The 22,896-nt window shown below is 40.3% G+C and overlaps 1 protein-coding gene across 1 annotated transcript; it reads right to left on the minus strand.

Annotated features, from left to right (window-relative positions):
- Window positions 1-18,327: 18,327 nt before the first annotated feature.
- On the minus strand, window positions 18,328-19,899 carry LOC146148629 (uncharacterized). The gene is made up of 2 exons (XM_083388081.1): window positions 19,351-19,899; window positions 18,328-18,579 (listed from the first exon to the last, which is right to left on the minus strand). The coding sequence occupies exons 1-2, from the start codon at window positions 19,897-19,899 to the stop codon at window positions 18,328-18,330; spliced, it is 801 nt and encodes a 266-aa protein (XP_083244207.1).
- Between the last annotated feature and the right edge of the window lie 2,997 nt (window positions 19,900-22,896).

Below are 22,896 nucleotides of genomic sequence, written 5' to 3' on the forward strand. Positions count from 1 at the left end.
TACGTGGAAGGCGTGCAACCTAATTACAGTAAGTTATTGTGCAATGTGCATATATATGACACCATTATTCGCGCGCAAGAACGAAAATGCAGCTACAGGGAAAAAACTTGCACCTATTATCTTCGCCCCCGTGTGAGCTTTAAATAATTACAGGGGTGCGTTGTGAGTTTTCTCGTAATTGGGGGGGGGGGGACGCCACATAGGGGCGTTCATAACATTTAAAAAAAAAAAAAGCGAAAAGCGAAAAGTGACCAACGACATAACACAGCCAAATATGCAGTAATATCCAGTGCAGCATAAGATCAAAATCGCCGGAATAAGACCTAAATCTGACAGATTAAGGCAAAAATTCATCGGAATAACTTATTTCGATGTGTTTAGGTCGTATTCCGATGAATATAGGACTAATTCCGAATAATCTATAAAACCATAGTATTAGGACCAACGACATAACACAGCCAAATATGCAGTAATATCCAGTGCAGCATAATATCAAAATCGTCGGAATAAGACCTAAATCTGACAGAATAAGGCCACAATTCATCCGAATAACTTATTTCCGGTGAATGTAGGACTAACTCCGATGAATTTAGGACTTTTGGAAATGGCCGTATCTTGATTTTTGGTTATATTTTTAGACCTTATACTGTCAATCAAAAAATCGATTAAAAAATATTAGGCTAAGTTTAACAAACTTTCGTTTCAAAGACTGTCACAGTGCAGAGGGCGACTTTTGTCTGTAACGACGCCAAAAAACACTTGAAAATGGTGTTGGCGGGACATAGACCCGTCCTTGGAAATAGTGAATATAGTATGTTACAACCAATCATGTAGAAAGTCGTCCCAGCTTGTATTTTAAGAAAAATGAACCACGGGCCATATTGAATTGCTTGGCGGGCCAGATTCGACCCGCGGTCGTATTTTGCCCAGCTCTGCCTTATGGGGTTCGTTTTGCCACGCCTTTACTTACAATTTTACTTAAATATTACGCTTATAAATAATAAAAATAATCGCATTTTGAAGTTCCAGGGGGGGTGGGGGAGTACCTCTTTTGCAAAATTAACGAGACAACGATTGATTAAAACGACCTTTTGTATTTGATTTGATTTAATTTAATAAAAAGTGTGGTATTTTGTTACACTTACATAAAAACAAATGTACGGATATTAACATAGTTTATTTTTATAAAATTAATGATACAAAGTTTTTTTTTCTTTTTTTTTTCACCGAGTTTTATTAGATTAAAGTTGCGAAAATATAACGACAAAACAAAGCGAGTGCGAAAGGAAAAAAAAGAGGTGAGATAAAACACATGTCAGAAAGCGACAAACTAAGTGGGGGTCATTAAAATACAGTTGCGGATTCGGGGTAACTTAATTGTAGTGAGCTTTAAAATAGCCCGGTCCACTTGCAGAGAAAGTCATTAATTTTATAATTCTTATTGGCGATAAGATGTTCTGATTTCCGAACCGATTTGACCATACTGAGGAACATATATATATTCGGCACTGATTCGGCGTACTTGCAACGGTAAATAACAAAACGCGCACACAACAACAAACACTTCAAAACAGTTTCAGATTGATCTCCCACAATACCAAACAACATATGAACAGGATTAGGGCGTAAATCAATCAAAATTTTCGCCGAGATCCAGGCAGTTACTTCTTCCCAGAAAGTTACAACTTTGGTACAAAAATAAAATCACGAATACAACAGTTTCTAACGCATCTCAGCAGAAAACACATTTATCTGAGTCTTTAATTCAAAATGTGCACAGGGCGTCATTGGCACGATAGCTCTAAGGTTTAATTTTATCTCAAAAGTTTGTTTTCCACAGTACAGTCGTAGTTAATTAGGTAAAGTTCGCCGCACCGGATGGTTTGGTAAAACTTGTAAGATCTTTTCCCACTTGGTTTGCTGTTTGACTGGGGGGTCGAGCCAGCATTTTTATTATGTGAATAATTTGTTTAACTGTACCAAGTTTTAAGAGAAATTTGGTACAAGTCTGCAACTTGTTGTCAATCATTGATATGTTATTAGGTTCATTCAAGTCCCATTCTCCAGGGATAGCCGAATTTAGTTTTAGGTGTTCTAAATAATCCTTATTGTTGGTGGAAAACTGTAATATTGGACGAGGTTATCGTAGGACATGATAAGATGCGCGTAATCCAATATGCCAGCATTAATCATAGTCTTTATAAAAAAGGTTTGTTTACGGTATCGAACCTGGTCGTTAATCCACAACGATCTGCCGTTCCTTAGATTGTAAAGATTGTAGCGCATAATTTTGTTCGTTTTATCCTATCCCATTTAGAGCCGCAAATAAACAGTTTTGTTTTAAGTTTGCGCAGGATTTTTAAGTTTTTGGAAAGGTTGATCGGGATGACGCTGATCTTATAAATTAGTGATGGGATAACCAAGCTTTCAAGAATACATATTCGTCCTAGAAGGGTGAGCCCTTGTGACGACCATACATTGAGTATTGTACCTATATTGCTTAAGAAGTTACCGAAATTTAGTTTTAAAAGATCATCTCGTGACATGATTGGAACTTTTATGCGGAATTACCTAAATGATTTTGCAGGCCAAGCCAACCCTTTATCTGAAAAGGGACTCTTCATCCTAATCTGTCGACGGGGCCGACGTAAAACACAAGTGATTTATTCATGTTAATTTTACAACCTGACATTAGGCCGAATTCGTCGAGAAAATTAAATACTCTGTCGAAATCGACCTGATCACCCTTAAGAAAAACAAGGTGTCATCTGCAAGTAGAGATACTTAAACTCGTTATTAAAAAGCTCAATACCAACAAAATCATCAGCGCGTAGTGCTGAGGCCAGCAGGCACTCTATGCACAGTACAAAAAGGGTAGGGGAGAGTGGGTCGCCTTGCCTCACATCACGTTCGATTACGAATGCCCGGGATAGAAAGTTATTGTTTGTGAGTTTACATGATGGGTTGTTGTAGCACAGGGGTGGGCAAGCATTTTGAACCACGGGCCAAATTGTTTTTTATTTTTGACAAGCGGGCCATGTGACTAAATGAAAAGACAATAGTGTTAAGCTACAGTTTATTAGAAACATTAGTTACACTATTTAACATATTTCTGAAATTAAATGACATGATAAACAAAACACGGCAGTCTGAACAAAGTCCTAAGCAATATTTTTTCCCAAAGTATCGAAATTTGGGGTTAATTTGGTTGTGGCGATTGTCAGAACAGATTTTAGGTGTGAATCAGACAACTGAGATCTATACTTAGATTTGTTGAAATTCATCAGGCTGAAAGTCTGTTCGCAAATGTATGTTGAGCCAAACAAAACCAACATTCTCTACGCCATTTTTCAAATTTTGGGGAACCTGGCATCACTTAACGAAGCGTAGAAGTCATTCAGTTTCAGGGCTTCGAATTTGTCTTTTAAAAGGGAGTCACTCTGAAAATCGATCAGTTACAGTTGTAACTCTGGTGGTGCAGTCGTAGCAACTTGAGACAGGGGAGATGAGACGATTTGAAATGGTATTTTGAGTTTTTCAAAATCAAGAAATCTACGGCAGAATTCTTGGTGCAGATTATCCAGTAATTTTGCTGTATTGCTTCTTTCATCGTCGCTAGAGTAGGGAAATGCACAAAAGAATTGTTGAAAATCTGTTCTGAGAATAAAGTTAATTGAGATTTGAAAGCCTCAAAATTTGTGTACATTTGGTGGGCGAAGAGATATTTTCCTTGCAGTCTTGTGTTCAACTCATTCATATGTGTTAATATGTCCACAGCAAAAGCAAAATCACAAAGCCAATTTATGTCTTCTAGCTCAGGAAAGTCATCAGTTTTTCCGATTAAATTAAAAAATGAGCTAATGGCATCCTTTAGTTCCCAGACACGTTTACATGCTTTCCCTAGACTTAACCAGCGAACATGAGAATGGTAAAGCAAGTCTTGATGGTCAGAATCTATTTCCTCAAGAAACTTTATAAATTGTCGATGGTGAAGTCCTCTCCCTTTTATGTAATAGATCAGTTGCACCACTGCCTTCACTACATGATTAAGCTGCAATACAGACTTACATAGTGCCTCTTGGTGGATGATGCAGTGTAAAAAAGTTATATCCATCCCAGGGCTTTGCTCTTCCATCTTATCTTTAAGTCTTTTCAGCAGTCCAATATTTTTCCCGTCAGATTTGGTGATCCATCTGTGATGACATTTGCAAGTTTGCTCCAAGGTAGCTTCAGCCTGTCAATCACATCAGACACTTTAATAAAAAGGTCCTCTCCTCGTGTTTTCCATTTTAGCGATTCCATGGCTAAGAGTTCTTCTATTATCTCAAAATTGGTATTAATCCCTCTGACAAAAACCAAAAGCTGGGCGGTGTCCTTAACGTCATTACTTTCGTCCAATGCCAAGGAATAAAATATAAATGAATCTGCTTTTCCTTTTAACTCTCTGGCTAAGTGCTCATCAATTTGTTCTACACGGCGAGTTACTGTTCTTCGTGATAAACTAATTTGTTCGTATTTGCCTTTTGCATCTGGACACAAGAGATCTGCTGTCTCTACCATGCACTGCTTAATAAACTCTCCATCAGAGAACGGCTAGCTTGCCTTGGTGATTGACTGATGAATGGCTCTTTGCTGGAAAAGAGTATTTTGTTGAATCCGAAAATTTGTTGTTAATCTTTGCGCAGTAGTTTCTCGTTGTTGAGTTGACTGGCCACTAAGTATGCGTGGTTGGTGTCAAAATGGCGGCGGATGTTGTATTCTTTTAAAACAGCAACTTTATTTTGGCATATAAGACATACCGCGGTTGATCCGACTTCTGTAAAAAAATATTTTGCTGTCCATTCCTTTTTGAATGTTCTGCGCTCACTATCCACTTTTCGCTTCTTTAATGCACTCATTGAACATCATACAGTGATAATTTAGCTCGTTATCAACAAGTTTAAAAACAAATCTTATTTAGCTTTCACACTGAAACTGTTACGACACGTTAGCATAACTTCATTAATGTGATACTCACAAAGCTTCAAATCTTTACTAAACGAGCTGTTCTTTAAATCTTCAAGTAGGCTAGCTCAGCAGATTAATTTGTTATTAAACAAAGTTTCAACAATTGAACTGTGACGTAACAATGAACCAAATTAACAATAAACCAAATGAACAATAAATGTTTTTTCTGTGGGGTTAATGGATACGGTAATCAAAAAATAGTAAGGAATTGGTTTAAGCCAATTGTCAGACGGGCCAGATTATGCAACCCAGCGGGCCGGATTTGGCCCGCGGGCCGTAGTTGGCCCGCGGGCCGTAGTTTGCCCATGTCTGTTGTAGCAGCACCGCAGCCAGTGTAAAATGTTGTTTCCAAAACCAAAGCTTTAAATAGCTTCATATATAAAGTCCCACTCTACAATGTCAAACACCTTATATATGTCTAGGGAAAGCACGGCTCCCGGGATCTCGCAAGAGTCAGTTAGATCCACAATATCAAATAAAAGTCTGAGATTATCTCCGATAAACCTACCCGTGATAAAGCCGTTTTGATCGTGACTTACAAGTTGTTGTAAGTTTGCCTTAATGAGATTGTTAATTACCTGTGATACGATTTTATAGTCGGTATTAAGCAGGGTGATTGGTCTGTAGTTGTTTGTAAACAAATGGTCTTTTTTAAGTTTAGGAATCAAAGTTACTACGCCCTGGGATTGCGTTGGACTGAAACGACCCGTTTTTTCGGTATGCGACCAGGAGTCGAGGGATGTAACCATAATCTCGGGCCAAAATGATTGATTAAACCCTGCCGGAAACCCATCCAGCCCCGGGGATTTAATTGACACCCCATGTACAACTGCTTTTAGAGCGTCCCACCTAACATGCGGGTTGACATGACCTTTTGGGTTGGTTATGTTGTAATCCTCAATTGTATTACGAATTACAGTGAGGTACTTTTTATCCCCTAATAAGTTATTAAGTTCAATAAACCAGTTCTGTGCAGACTTTAATTTAATAGAAATTGTCAAAATTTTGTGGTCTGACATGATTCCCTGGACAATGTCAGTGGTGAAGACATCACACATAAATGATTGGGAAACCAGAAAGAAATCTATATGTGTTGCTACCTTTGAATTAATTTGAATCGTGGAATATTTTGGGGATGTTCGATGCAAGACACGAAACGCGTCTTGCAAGGCTAGCGTGTTCATATGTGCTCTTATAGTAGAGCGCGAGTTGCGGTGTGCGTGCTGTGGACCTGTACTCTTACCTAATTTTCATTTAGTATAACGTTAAAGTCGCCACCTATCATAATTTCAGGGCTGCATGACTTCATTAGTTTGGAAAATACGCTATCAAAGAATGTTGGACTGTCAGAGTTTGGCACATAAATATTAGTTAGTGAGATCTTTCTATCCCCACCAGCGACTAACTCCGTTACTGAATAAGTTAAGCGCTTGGAAAACAAAATAGCCATACATACCTCTACTACATTTAGTTCCGTGTGCCCATGACTTCTCCGCCCCATTCCATTCGCCATAACTTTTCGTCCGCGGGGGAACAATCTGTCTCCTGCAGCAACGTAATATGACACTTTTATCTCTAATAAAATTAAAGGTCGATTTACGTTTGGTACCATCGCGAATACCGGCAACATTAAAAGAAACAATGTTAATAGGCATAAGTAAATTAAACAAATAAAACACACTTGCATCTAAGAGAGTTTACACCCGCTCTACTCCTAAGTCAATATCCCATTCGTATTCAAAACCACGTGTATATCTATTTGGACACCTAAGTTCAATTTGCTGTGCAGTTTTAGTAGTGGGCTTTGGAACCGGATTAAGGATTTTGTATACACAAGCAATAGAGTACCTTTCACACTGGATGCATTCCAAAACGTTTCCGTCCACTTCCTGGCAACATGGCATCCACCGCATGCTGGAGTGGCATTTTGGACAGCAGAATCCCCTTTGCTTGGCCTGGACCAGGTACATAGCAACTTCGCAACAGGCCTTTAATATATTAAAATCACTCTTGAACTTGTAACAGTGAAAGGAATTCGGAGCCATTGCGATTTCCGTTTTACATTTGGAGAAAGTCAAAGATATGGTGTCTTCGCAGAGACTCTGAGATTTGCTATCTGGCAAAGCTGGAGGGCTCGTTCGGAAACTTTTTGAAGTTTGTTGTTGGAAACGTTGTCTTGTTAGATACATCTTCGTTTCTTGATCTTGTTGGGAGTCGTCTTTTCCTTCGCAAGCCTTCAGGTGTAAGTTCTTATCAGTGCTCATTGGAGCGCCTTGTCCGTTGTCCAAGTGCTTATCAGCGCAAGTCTGATCTGCAGGTTGCTTTTGCGTCAAAGCAGACGAACCAGACGAGAGAGGCGTTCTAATTTGCTGTGAGCTGGCAACTAACGGCGCTTTTCGCTGTCCGTCTGTAGCCTAGTTTAGAAGTTTTGGAAAGTCGTTCAGCCTTTTCGGACATTTTACTTGTTTGTGTCCAGCTTTCCCACAGTATACTGCTGCCCATGGTAGGGTTGCATAAAATTCTAACCCATCCACGTAAATGTAGCTCGGAATGGGATTTTCTTGTACATCTGCTTACAAAATGGGGGGTAAGAACTCTCGCCCACCTGGATACGCCACTGGGGGCAATGGATAATAATGTACCGGTATAATATTTTTAACCTTCATAAATAATACATATTACACTTACAAATAATACTAATAATCGCGATGTTCGAGAAAACCAACATTTCCCGGTTAATCGCTAAAAATGTCCACATAAGCATTTGCAGCCGCTAACGCCTCCCCTTCTGTTTCGCCGTCAACTCTTCGCCAAACTGGATAGACTATAGTGACGTGACGTCATCATGGTTTTGTTATCTTCACTCACAGCCGTACAACCCTGGTGGACCAGTGATATATCTTGGTTGCCGGTGCTAGGCATATTAAAGACATACTTTTTAACAATGTTCGCATGGAAAACACGATTTTTTTCGTTTCACATTCAGAACATAATCACACTGTCCTCGTTTCTCAACAACTGTGAATGGCCATTCCACTGGATAAGCAACTTGTTCAGCAGCAGCAGAGCTTTATCGCCTACTTCCATCCGTCGTGGCTTATCCTTTTTGTTACAATACCTCTTGCATCTCTCTCTTAAGCTCTTCTTTGGCCAGTGATAGAGTCGTCTCAATCTTTTTTTATAGATCAATAACATACTGCTAGCTTGACCTCCCTTTCGTATCCGTGTCTGGGTAAGTCCACATTTCCTTTAGTACGGTCATTGAACCGCGAACCGTCCTCCCGTAAAGTAGTTAAATTGGTGAAAATCCCGTTGATTCTTGAGGAACTTCGCGATATGCAAGCAACAAAGCAAGCAACAATAAATCTGTTCTATTGTTTTGGCTGGTCACAACACAGCCTTTTGAGCATTTTCTTTAAAGTCCCGTTAAATTTTTCTACAACTCGTTACACATAGGCTGATAGGGACCTGTCGTCATATGCTTAATCATTAGAAGACGGTTCACTTCTTGCATACACTCCGAAACAAATTGAGGCCCTAAGTCGCTCAACACTTCGTCAGGAATTCTCAATCGACTATACATGTCGACCAGTGCCTCTGCCACGGTTTCAGCCGTTTATATTTCTCAGCGCTTTCGCCTCCGTGTATCGCTTCGCGTAATCCACCAATATAAGTATGTATCTGTGCCCTATTCACTGGGAGGATGTATAGGGCCAATGAGATCCACAGCAACTTGCCGGATGTGAAGAGACCCTCATCACACTGCCTTTTTCCGCCTACTGTGACAAGTGTAGCACTATCGACAAAATCACTTTAAGTTCCTCCAGATACTATCGAGTGTTATTTTAATACCCACCCACAGGGTTTTTTTAAGGTTTGGTTTGGGTGACCGCTAAGTAGTTTTAAGAGACCGCAAGTGTTTCATTTAAATACCAAAAAGCTGCAAGTCCAAAATTTGGGAAACCGCTGGAGAAATTTGGGGGACCGTTTCGGAAACACCTTATTAAAAACACTGCGCCACCCATATGCCCGGTCATAATGGAATCATGAGCAACCTTAATAACGCTTTCTTTCAGATTATACTTAGCACAAGTTGTTTCATCCATTCTCCTCTGCTGTGTTTCGGATATTGAAATATTCGTATAGCAGTCCGTCTTCTTCTACAAATTTGGTTGCTTGTTCCCTCTCAACCACTACGTCCGCTGCCTCCTTTAGTTTAACAATTGACGTGTCTTCTCTCTGTGCCCTTTCGAACTTGACCTTGTCCGTCACAGGCCATTCATCACATTTTGGCACCACTAGCGGTTTTCTTTATCTTTCTTAGGTCTCTATTAAAAACGCGTTTGGACAGCATTCGCTTCTTCCCACAATTGATCGGGGTCTTTCGCTCCTCTAGCGCCCTGAATGTTTCCGATGCACAAATGATGCAAAGGATCGGATAGACATAGAGCTTCTACCTCGCCTGTACAAATACAGTTTTCATTAGTCGTGCTTGGTACATCTTATCACCTTCTTTTGTCCACTCTGCCTTGTATAGCGTTGGTTAGCACACATAAGCCTAACTTTCCTGCACTTATATTCTGTGTGCCAAAAACGAACAAGCAACAATAGATTTCTACTGCAAGGGGCAGCCTAAGCCGAAAAATCGGTTGTGCGTCAGAGGTTTACTGGAATATTACGTAATAATGCTTATCAGTGCAGTTTGTACACTCAAGCTGGCTTGAATTTCGCGCAATGTAATTACGACGATGGAAATTACTTTTCAATCTGGATTGAACCTTAATCTAATCTGCCCGCGAAAGGTGCATATAAACGGGCTTAGTATTATACCTTTGACAATTTTCACACTGACACACGTCCTGGGCCAACTCACGGTTGTGTGCCGCCTGGAACTGCTTAGCAACACTGCAGTGACGTGCGGTGAGGTTCCTAGATGGCGAGGCACAATTTTTTTCGAGTTATGTTTTTCTTTAACAACCACAAAAACGGTATCGTACTAATAAAAAATAAAAACTTTGAACTTTTTTTGTTTAGCTTTGCCATTGTATGAACTGCGCATCGAACACAAATAAATATGCTAGCAAACCGTTTCAAACAGCAACTGACTGACTTTTAGCGCAAATATCAAAAAACATTCAGAGAGCAAAAACAAAATGACTACAAATTAGTAAAACTACATTAATATACCAAACGTAATAATGTCTACATTGTTTATGACGTAACAGTGCATGACAATTAAAGATGTAGCATGCCTGTGATCGTTGTGGTAGGCTACTGCTCATAAAAGCTACAAAACAAATTATTATTAAGAGTACAATATTTATAAATTTTTGGGTGGCCAAGCCCCGCCTGGCTACGCTTATGACAGCCACACATCCAGTCCTTTTTTACCAATCTCTTTGAAAGTTGCGTTTTATTTTTTTTGTCCAGTCGTCTGTTGCAAAACTTTTAAATTTGCAATAGATCTGCCTTTATTGATGACTTCAACTTTAGAGTTTTAAACTACAGTCAATGTACACATACTATGCGGGCATTCAAGCTGGACAAAGAAAGGTTTTATACTTTATAGCGTGGACGTCACAATTGAGGCATGGCTCAAATCACCCGATCCGTTAGAAATTAGTGCATTTCTAAGCAAAAAGGTCTACGACAATTAGGGCATCCAATGGCAGAAAAGTTCAGACTTTTAGACCTTGAGGTCCTGGCAATGCACTAATTTGGACCTTTAGGTAAACTCCCGGCGTAGATAAATTGAAAATATTCGTTGAACATTCACAAAAGATTACAAGAAGTGTGAGATGGCATTAATAAAACTTGACCCACCCGAACCATAACCCAAATAATGTGCGTTAATGTAATAATTATTTGAATGCTGGTGAAGAAGCCCAAACTCGGTGGGCATAAGATAGTTTCTCGTCTATAATCAAATTGAGGTATTGGAACCTAAAGGGTTTATGTAATTATTAATTCAATGCACATTATTTTGGTTAGGGTGCTGGTTAGCGTTTGGGTTTAGGTTTAGGTAGGTCAAGTATTATTAAACTTAATCTTTTGAAGCACATTGTTAAGTCAAATTAGTGCATTGTCCGAGACCTCAAAGTCTAAAAGTCGGACTTTTTGATCCTTTGGATGCACTAATTGTCGTAGACCTTTTTGCTTAGAAATGCACCAATTTCTAACGGATCGGGTGCTCAAATCGTAGCTGAATCTTTCATCATTTTTTCCGAGAGAATTTGCAAAAGAAAAGGGCACGCGGAAGCAGTGCATGGCACTTTTGTGATCTGAAGAGAGGCACGGCTTGGCGCTGCCTCTCTTCGCGTATTTCAACGATTTTGACCGCGTGAACACTTGATATGAATAACGCAACAGAAATAGAAGAAAAAATAAAGCACGCTTTAGGTATAGAAACGTAAAATTTGCGATAGAGATATAACTGATACAACTTTTGCTTGATATATCTTTTGCTTTGCCAGATGTTGACAGGTGAGGCAGTGTCTCACCTGCCTCCCCTGACTGCACGTCCCTGCAACACTGGGTATAGCTATAGAGAATCCAGGAACTTCGGTGGCTGCTCCTTTCGGTAAGTCGACAACTCTTTAGGACACGACTTTAGAAATTGCTCTTTGAAGAATAGCTCACTCACATCGACCCAGTCGAAAGTTGTTCCCGATAGCTTTACCCACTTCTGCAGACGCACCGTATTACGGCTTCCTAAGGTAATTATTGGAAACAACTAATACCCTAGCCAAACCGGAGTGAGTCCTTAAAATCCGGGTATTAATTTACCTTGATCCTAAGGGTTTATACTACGGACCACACAATTAGCCCAATCAACCAAGTGTATTAGATGAGAAAGTTGTATAACACCACACCAACGCTTATAATACTTGAACAAAAGTTACTTACAGACGATAACATAACACAAACGTCCTGACCGCTAAACCGCAAAGGCCCGCTTCCCAAAACCTACAGACCGTAAGACATCTAAACGCTGATTAATATACACATTCTAAACTAGTCATGAATGCCGACAAGGGCGTCGCCAGGAACCCAGTTACGTGGAAAATTACGCGGTCACTCGAACTTTTGTCTCTAATAAAATTAAAGGTCGATTTACGTTTGGTACCATCGCGAATACCGGCAACATTAAAAGAAACAATGTTAATAGGCATAAGTAAATTAAACAAATAAAACACACTTGCATCTAAGAGAGTTTACACCCGCTCTACTCCTAAGTCAATATCCCATTCGTATTCAAAACCACGTGTACATCTATTTGGACACCTAAGTTCAATTTGCTGTGCAGTTTTAGTAGTGGGCTTTGGAACCGGATTAAGGATTTTGTATACACAAGCAATAGAGTACCTTTCACACTGGATGCATTCCAAAACGTTTCCGTCCACTTCCTGGCAACATGGCATCCACCGCATGCTGGAGTGGCATTTTGGACAGCAGAATCCCCTTTGCTTGGCCTGGACCAGGTACATAGCAACTTCGCAACAGGCCTTTAATATATTAAAATCACTCTTGAACTTGTAACAGTGAAAGGAATTCGGAGCCATTGCGATTTCCGTTTTACATTTGGAGAAAGTCAAAGATATGGTGTCTTCGCAGAGACTCTGAGATTTGCTATCTGGCAAAGCTGGAGGGCTCGTTCGGAAACTTTTTGAAGTTTGTTGTTGGAAACGTTGTCTTGTTAGATACATCTTCGTTTCTTGATCTTGTTGGGAGTCGTCTTTTCCTTCGCAAGCCTTCAGGTGTAAGTTCTTATCAGTGCTCATTGGAGCGCCTTGTCCGTTGTCCAAGTGCTTATCAGCGCAAGTCTGATCTGCAGGTTGCTTTTGCGTCAAAGCAGACGAACCAGACGAGAGAGGCGTTCTAATTTGCTGTGAGCTGGCAACTAACGGCGCTTTTCGCTGTCCGTCTGTAGCCTAGTTTAGAAGTTTTGGAAAGTCGTTCAGCCTTTTCGGACATTTTACTTGTTTGTGTCCAGCTTTCCCACAGTATACTGCTGCCCATGGTAGGGTTGCATAAAATTCTAACCCATCCACGTAAATGTAGCTCGGAATGGGATTTTCTTGTACATCTGCTTACAATATGGGGGGTAAGAACTCTCGCCCACCTGGATACGCCACTGGGGGCAATGGATAATAATGTACCGGTATAATATTTTTAACCTTCATAAATAATACATATTACACTTACAAATAATACTAATAATCGCGATGTTCGAGAAAACCAACATTTCCCGGTTAATCGCTAAAAATGTCCACATAAGCATTTGCAGCCGCTAACGCCTCCCCTTCTGTTTCGCCGTCAACTCTTCGCCAAACTGGATAGACTATAGTGACGTGACGTCATCATGGTTTTGTTATCTTCACTCACAGCCGTACAACCCTGGTGGACCAGTGATATATCTTGGTTGCCGGTGCTAGGCATTTTAGAGACATACTTTTTAACAATGTTCGCATGGAAAACACGATTTTTTTCGTTTCACATTCAGAACATAATCACACTGTCCTCGTTTCTCAACAACTGTGAATGGCCATTCCACTGGATAAGCAACTTGTTCAGCAGCAGCAGAGCTTTATCGCCTACTTCCATCCGTCGTGGCTTATCCTTTTTGTTACAATACCTCTTGCATCTCTCTCTTAAGCTCTTCTTTGGCCAGTGATAGAGTCGTCTCAATCTTTTTTTATAGATCAATAACATACTGCTAGCTTGACCTCCCTTTCGTATCCGTGTCTGGGTAAGTCCACATTTCCTTTAGTACGGTCATTGAACCGCGAACCGTCCTCCCGTAAAGTAGTTAAATTGGTGAAAATCCCGTTGATTCTTGAGGAACTTCGCGATATGCAAGCAACAAAGCAAGCAACAATAAATCTGTTCTATTGTTTTGGCTGGTCACAACACAGCCTTTTGAGCATTTTCTTTAAAGTCCCGTTAAAGTTTTCTACAACTCGTTACACATAGGCTGATAGGGACCTGTCGTCATATGCTTAATCATTAGAAGACGGTTCACTTCTTGCATACACTCCGAAACAAATTGAGGCCCTAAGTCGCTCAACACTTCGTCAGGAATTCTCAATCGACTATACATGTCGACCAGTGCCTCTGCCACGGTTTCAGCCGTTTATATTTCTCAGCGCTTTCGCCTCCGTGTATCGCTTCGCGTAATCCACCAATATAAGTATGTATCTGTGCCCTATTCACTGGGAGGATGTATAGGGCCAATGAGATCCACAGCAACTTGCCGGATGTGAAGAGACCCTCATCACACTGCCTTTTTCCGCCTACTGTGACAAGTGTAGCACTATCGACAAAATCACTTTAAGTTCCTCCAGATACTATCGAGTGTTATTTTAATACCCACCCACAGGGTTTTTTTAAGGTTTGGTTTGGGTGACCGCTAAGTAGTTTTAAGAGACCGCAAGTGTTTCATTTAAATACCAAAAAGCTGCAAGTCCAAAATTTGGGAAACCGCTGGAGAAATTTGGGGGACCGTTTCGGAAACACCTTATTAAAAACACTGCGCCACCCATATGCCCGGTCATAATGGAATCATGAGCAACCTTAATAACGCTTTCTTTCAGATTATACTTAGCACAAGTTGTTTCATCCATTCTCCTCTGCTGTGTTTCGGATATTGAAATATTCGTATAGCAGTCCGTCTTCTTCTACAAATTTGGTTGCTTGTTCCCTCTCAACCACTACGTCCGCTGCCTCCTTTAGTTTAACAATTGACGTGTCTTCTCTCTGTGCCCTTTCGAACTTGACCTTGTCCGTCACAGGCCATTCATCACATTTTGGCACCACTAGCGGTTTTCTTTATCTTTCTTAGGTCTCTATTAAAAACGCGTTTGGACAGCATTCGCTTCTTCCCACAATTGATCGGGGTCTTTCGCTCCTCTAGCGCCCTGAATGTTTCCGATGCACAGATGATGCAAAGGATCGGATAGACATAGAGCTTCTACCTCGCCTGTACAAATACAGTTTTCATTAGTCGTGCTTGGTACATCTTATCACCTTCTTTTGTCCACTCTGCCTTGTATAGCGTTGGTTAGCACACATAAGCCTAACTTTCCTGCACTTATATTCTGTGTGCCAAAAACGAACAAGCAACAATAGATTTCTACTGCAAGGGGCAGCCTAAGCCGAAAAATCGGTTGTGCGTCAGAGGTTTACTGGAATATTACGTAATAATGCTTATCAGTGCAGTTTGTACACTCAAGCTGGCTTGAATTTCGCGCAATGTAATTACGACGATGGAAATTACTTTTCAATCTGGATTGAACCTTAATCTAATCTGCCCGCGAAAGGTGCATATAAACGGGCTTAGTATTATACCTTTGACAATTTTCACACTGACACACGTCCTGGGCCAACTCACGGTTGTGTGCCGCCTGGAACTGCTTAGCAACACTGCAGTGACGTGCGGTGAGTTTCCTAGATGGCGAGGCACAATTTTTTTCGAGTTATGTTTTTCTTTAACAACCACAAAAACGGTATCGTACTAATAAAAAAAAAAAACTTTGAACTTTTTTTGTTTAGCTTTGCCATTGTATGAACTGCGCATCGAACACAAATAAATATGCTAGCAAACCGTTTCAAACAGCAACTGACTGACTTTTAGCGCAAATATCAAAAAACATTCAGAGAGCAAAAACAAAATGACTACAAATTAGTAAAACTACATTAATATACCAAACGTAATAATGTCTACATTGTTTATGACGTAACAGTGCATGACAATTGAAGATGTAGCATGCCTGTGATCGTTGTGGTAGGCTACTGCTCATAAAAGCTACAAAACAAATTATTATTAAGAGTACAATATTTATAAATTTTTGGGTGGCCAAGCCCCGCCTGGCTACGCTTATGACAGCCACACATCCAGTCCTTTTTTACCAATCTCTTTGAAAGTTGCGTTTTATTTTTTTTGTCCAGTCGTCTGTTGCAAAACTTTTAAATTTGCAATAGATCTGCCTTTATTGATGACTTCAACTTTAGAGTTTTAAACTACAGTCAATGTACACATACTATGCGGGCATTCAAGCTGGACAAAGAAAGGTTTTATACTTTATAGCGTGGACGTCACAATTGAGGCATGGCTCAAATCACCCGATCCGTTAGAAATTAGTGCATTTCTAAGCAAAAAGGTCTACGACAATTAGGGCATCCAATGGCAGAAAAGTTCAGACTTTTAGACCTTGAGGTCCTGGCAATGCACTAATTTGGACCTTTAGGTAAACTCCCGGCGTAGATAAATTGAAAATATTCGTTGAACATTCACAAAAGATTACAAGAAGTGTGAGATGGCATTAATAAAACTTGACCCACCCGAACCATAACCCAAATAATGTGCGTTAATGTAATAATTATTTGAATGCTGGTGAAGAAGCCCAAACTCGGTGGGCATAAGATAGTTTCTCGTCTATAATCAAATTGAGGTATTGGAACCTAAAGGGTTTATGTAATTATTAATTCAATGCACATTATTTTGGTTAGGGTGCTGGTTAGCGTTTGGGTTTAGGTTTAGGTAGGTCAAGTATTATTAAACTTAATCTTTTGAAGCACATTGTTAAGTCAAATTAGTGCATTGTCCGAGACCTCAAAGTCTAAAAGTCGGACTTTTTGATCCTTTGGATGCACTAATTGTCGTAGACCTTTTTGCTTAGAAATGCACCAATTTCTAACGGATCGGGTGCTCAAATCGTAGCTGAATCTTTCATCATTTTTTCCGAGAGAATTTGCAAAAGAAAAGGGCACGCGGAAGCAGTGCATGGCACTTTTGTGATCTGAAGAGAGGCACGGCTTGGCGCTGCCTCTCTTCGCGTATTTCAACGATTTTGACCGCGTGAACACTTGATATGAATAACGCAACAGAAATAGAAGAAAAAATAAAGCACGCTTTAGGTATAGAAACGTAAAATTTGCGATAGAGATATAACTGATACAACTTTTGCTTGATATATCTTTTGCTTTGCCAGATGTTGACAGGTGAGGCAGTGTCTCACCTGCCTCCCCTGACTGCACGTCCCTGCAACACTGGGTATAGCTATAGAGAATCCAGGAACTTCGGTGGCTGCTCCTTTCGGTAAGTCGACAACTCTTTAGGACACGACTTTAGAAATTGCTCTTTGAAGAATAGCTCACTCACATCGACCCAGTCGAAAGTTGTTCCCGATAGCTTTACCCACTTCTGCAGACGCACCGTATTACGGCTTCCTAAGGTAATTATTGGAAACAACTAATACCCTAGCCAAACCGGAGTGAGTCCTTAAAATCCGGGTATTAATTTACCTTGATCCTAAGGGTTTATACTACGGACCACACAATTAGCCCAATCAACCAAGTGTATTAGATGAGAAAGTTGTATAACACCACACCAACGCTTATAATACTTGAACAAAAGTTACTTACAGACGATAACATAACACAAACGTCCTGACCGCTAAACCGCAAAGGCCCGCTTCCCAAAACCTACAGACCGTAAGACATCTAAACGCTGATTAATATACACATTCTAAACTAGTCATGAATGCCGACAAGGGCGTCGCCAGGAACCCAGTTACGTGGAAAATTACGCGGTCACTCGAAAACAAGACAAAATGGCGACATCACAAGGTTGGTCAGAAAAACAGATTATCTCTCGGTCCTAGAACGACTGGCACCAGTCGACAGATTAAATCGGCACGAAGCGGTAATTATCCGCGAGGAGCGCGGAACAGCGATTATCCACGAGCGAGATTGGCAGGCAGTTTATAGAGGTCAGAAGATAATAGTCAAAGGTCAAATTAAAAGTGCCAAGAACGTGCGCAAAACTAATTGCAGCTACCTTAGACGTGCCGTGCGCAAATTACAGGTAATTTGAAAACTGCCAGCCGAAATAAAAAATAAAACGTTATGCAATGAAATACATTTCAAAATGCTAAGCTTGAAATCCCTAAATCCTAATATATTAAAATAAACAGCAAAATAATCTAGCAAAGCTAGCAATTCAGGTCAGACACATTAACCAGATCTTAAAAGATATATATATATTTCGCCAACTAAGGCATCGTCAGTATATCTGAATAAAAACAAACGCAACAGTATAAGAAAGAGTCAGAAACATTAAAGATTAAATAAAACAAAGTAAAATAACTAAAATATAAAAGCTATTAAATAGTAGTGACACCCAATGTGTGCAACCCCTGTACAGAAACAATAAGAACGGGTCGAGAGAAACGCGGCAACGCAAACAACGGCACAAAAACTGCAAGGCAAAAAGAAAAAATGGAGTAGAGGCGTAAGGAAACGATAAGAACTAGACAAATACTACTTAATTTGGGGCAGTACCATTTTTTGAATATTGATTCTAGCTTTAATTTTGTTTAGCCATCTATCCTCACAAATATCTAACAAGTGGAACGGTGGCTGGGCAACAAACTGAACAATACAACAGCTAGAAATTAACGGTCTCCAATCAAGTATATCGGGGTGGGATATGGCGTAGTGATGTTGCAGTGCGGGGTTGTCACTTAGACCAGTGCTCCGCAACCTTTTTTCACTTGCGGCACACCAACAGGGCTAAAACAATTCGGCGGCACACCTATGGAATATATGTCGATAGACAACAGACAATATCAGCAAAAATGTTAGATAGCCTAGGCCAAAGAAGCGATTCTTATATTAAAACGTGCCGAAGGCGCCGAAAATTTGACGTATTGCATTCCTTTATCTTCTGATTTTGCGTTTTTGAAAACTTCCTAAATTTTCTGAAGCAGGTCGAAGTTCTGAAAATTGACCCACCTTGCAATCGCTGATAAGAGAACAGAGGAAATATGAAACCTGAAATTGGCGCTTTGTACTTTTTAGCAGGGCTTCGGAGTCGAAGTCGGACTCGGGACTCGAGGAGTCGGTTTGTTTTTGCTGGAGTCGGCCTTGTAAAACTACCCGAGTCCAAAATGCGCATGCGCAGTACCGAATTTAAAAACTGAAGTGGCCGCCAAATGAAAATTGTAAAGGTGGAATATTATATGGCGGATTTTTTTTTCAACCATGTATTGTGAGTGAATGAATTATACGACCCCATAAGTGGATTGCTGAATATCCACGTTATTTTAGTTACGTAAATTGGTGAAATACTGGCTGAAGAGTCAGGGCCGGACTAGGGACTCGACAAAATCGCACATTTGACCGGACGGAGTCGGACTCGGGAGTCGGACTCGGGTTATTTTTAACCGACTCCGGAGCCCTGCTTTTTAGTTTAATTAATTTTTCGAAACAGCTGCCAAGACTATTTATCCAATCACAAACTGCCAATTTACAATGATATTTATAGGCGCCGGACTTACACACCGGTTGCGGCGGCACACCGGTTGCGGAGCACTGACTTAGACCATCGTGTCGAAATGCGTTCCATAACGAACGGTGGGTAGACCAACGGGTGGAAAACTTATTTTTGGTTTGCCCCACGTATTGTTCTTTACACAACATGCATGTCGCAACGTATATACCGTAATTGCGGCAGGTAAGTGCTTCCTTAAGCGGTATGTCATGGCTGCGTGTGGCTATGTGTGACGTTGAGCTCACCATTGCGATGTGTTTGCCGAAGTGGCCACACAAAGCGCAATGTCCGCACGGGTGGGATCCCGCAGGTAGGGTCGCTTCTTTTTCAACGCCGTGCGCGATTCTTTTATAACCTGTGAGGAGGTTACCACATGTAGCCGGCCTCTTGTAGGTGATGGAGATGTTCGGTTTGAGGACCAGCTCTTTTTTAGAAGGTCTTAATAGTTGAGGAAAATTGGTAGCCCAAACATCCCTCTCAACAGGCTCGTTCGATTGACTTGTTTGCGGTGGGAAGCGTTCTGTCCACGTGCTTGCCAGGGTGATAATGTCTTCTGTCATACCTTTATGAATTTGGAAACCCAGAGCGCAGTGCCTTCAATTTTAGGTTGTAGAGGCTGTCAAGGTAATCCTGATGTTCCTCGTTGAGGCGTCGCATTGTGACGGATTCTCCATGAACGATATATTTAAAGATTGACAATGGGTGATGTGAGGACCCCTGTAGGAAGCAACGACCTATTGCAGTGTCTTTGGTGTGATTATATATATTCTCTCGACCCGTTCTTATTGTTTCTGTACAGGGGTTGTACACATTGGATGTCACTACTATTTAATAGCTTTTATATTTTAGTTATTTTACTTTGTTTTATTTAATCTTTAATGTTTCTGACTCTTTCTTATACTGTTGCGTTTGTTTTTATTCAGATATACTGACGATGCCTTAGTTGGCGAAATATATATATATCTTTAAAGATCTGGTTAATGTGTCTGACCTGAACTGCTAGCTTTGCTAGATTATTTTGCTGTTACTGATCAGGAATTAAGGTCGACATTTATCTTGCAAGGGTCAAGGTGATTTCCATTTTTAACATATTCAGTACAACATATTAAAGTAAAGGCGCAAATTAATAATTAAAGTTAGAATTCGCAGTCGGCATATGACAAACAGAAACGCTAAACACCGCAAACTGGGAAGGACTCTCACCCTTTTCGGGTTTTGAACTGCGAAACTTACTACGGTTACTTCTTCGTTCAAATCGTAACAGTTCAGTAAACTTGCTTGAGCTGATCGAAGTCCACAGCGTCAGCGTCTGGAATTCTTGAGTATACAACCAATGCTCGACCTTGCCAGAGGGTGCTTAGCGTAGTCGCCCACTTTAACTCATCCCACTTGCAGGTTACAGCAAAGCGATCGAAGCGTAGCAGATAGCTATCCAACTCATCCTGTTATTCCCTGTCTCGCGCCTCGGGTTTCCTTTGCTTTTCTTTCATGAACTTCGCGAAATCGGCTCCAGTCAAAAACAGTTGCTTGCCAACTTCAGCAATATTTTCCATCTCGTTTTCTTGCTTCACCACCATATAAAACTAGGCCAACAGCCAACACAGTTCAATGGAATAGATCACGGACGAGCCTTCAATTGTAACAAACTTTTAGGTCAGATATCCTAAAGTTGCTTTTCTGTGATGATAAACCTAAAACTGGCCCAGCAAAAACTGCCGATGTTTTCCTTAGCTTAGTTTAAGTACAATAACACGACAGGCCTTGCCACAAATTCACGTCGAAACAACAGGTTACAACAGATCAGCTGGTAGCACCATAATATATCACAATAGGAATATCACGTCACAATGGTCAATGACAGATGACAGAGTAACGCAATGTTTGGGATTGTAAAGTAGTTTTACAGGTATTACGCAATTTATGACAATTACTATGCGGTTATTGATAACTTCAGATAAACTTATGTATTATATGTATAATACTAGATAGTGGTCAGAATGTACATGATATTTATATGACTGTTTCTTGTGTTTGATTCCTATATTTAAGGCTATTAAAAATAGACATAGCGCCCTCTATCGGCATTTATGGGAAGGTACATGTGTTACATTTGACCCGGTCTTAATGTATTTTGCACCAAAACCTCAACTTGAGACTTACCCTTCCTGTTATAGTAGGATATAAAGTTTCTTTTTACCCAGTTTCATTAATGTACTCTAAATGATATTTAAACGTGACATGGTGACCCCATAAAGCAGGGGTGGGCAATTATTTTTAGCCGCGGGCCGCATGAGAAATCTAAAATATTGTGGCGGGCCGGGTCAAATATAGGATCTAAAATACATACAATATGACGTCATACTCTGACGGTGTAAAACAAATAATCAATCAATTTGTTATAACGTTTAGAGTTGTGCGAAAATGTGCAATTTAAGTCGGATTTAAAGAAGGTCACGAAACGTCGCGCGAAGCGCGAAAAATTTGCGACTATGTTTGTTTGAAAATGCTAACTTTAATTTAGATTTAGCTGGTACGTGAAGCATTGAGCACCGACTAAAAATGTATATTGCTTGATATATTAGCGTTTATTAAGTTGTGGGGCGCGTTGACCCAAAAAACTTAAGATTAAAATACGTGAAAATTTCGTACGAAAAACTTACCTATATGTTTTTTCTTCCTTTTTAAAACTTTAAGTTACCGATGTGTTACAAAGTTTAACAAACTTAGCCTAATATATTAAATATTAGGCTAAGTTTGTTAAACTTTCGTTGGAGAGAGTGCCACTGAGCAGAAGACGCTATTTGTCTGTGAAGTTGCCAAAAAATCGCGTGGAACATACCAGCAACACAGAAAAGATTCGCGCAAAGCGCGAAAAGAATTTCCGTTTTAGCATTTAGAACAGGCTAAAAATCAAATTTGGCGGGATCTTGACAAGATCTGTCAACTTGCCCTGGTTTCGCTTAGCTTATGTACCGGCCCGCGGGCCGTGTGTTGCCCAGGTCTGCCTTAAAGGGTGGTCTTAAATGGGTTTTGCACCATTTCCCGCACTTAAGATCGGCCATTTCTTGACCACTGATATGTGGCGCGACATTTAAGATAGGTTTGATCGATGTTCTCGACATGATATTTAAACCGAAATTTTGGGGTATTTTCAACAGCCCCCCTTTTTAAACGCACCAAATTCATAAATTAAGACCGGTCTTTTAGGGGTCCATGTGGGCCCTTATATGTCTTAAATAGTCAAACCGTTTGTACTTGATATGCTATTTAAATCTCCGCAAGCTCCCGGGCTATATGTGTTGGCTACTAAAGTGCAAGTAAAGTTGAAGCTACTTTTTCTAGATAATTTGTATAAAGGCTTGTTTATTAATCCGAGACAGTTGGATTTTTAAGTTGAAAGATTTTACAGAAAATAGGGTTTCATTCGATGCATAGTGTTTGGGCAAAACGGACCCCTCACAACTCACAAAAGGTAGTCTGTTACTAGCGTAACTGAACTTAAAACTGTACCGGTATTGTTTGTTTTTTTGATTTGCCTTTTAAGTAAGACATTTTGG

The sequence above is a fragment of the Ascidiella aspersa genome, chromosome 4 (assembly GCF_963924565.1).
Source record: "Ascidiella aspersa chromosome 4, kaAscAspe10.2, whole genome shotgun sequence".
Classification (NCBI taxonomy): domain Eukaryota; kingdom Metazoa; phylum Chordata; class Ascidiacea; order Phlebobranchia; family Ascidiidae; genus Ascidiella; species Ascidiella aspersa.

Bases quoted from the DNA above. Each gene is read 5' to 3' on its own strand.
- LOC146148629 (XM_083388081.1), bottom strand. From the start codon at position 19,899: ATGACAGAAGACATTATCACCCTGGCAAGCACGTGGACAGAACGCTTC. The intron at 18,580-19,350 runs GTGTGTAAGTCC...GAATTGTTTTAG, and splicing joins CCGGTGTGCCGCCGCAACCG to CCCTGTTGGTGTGCCGCAAG.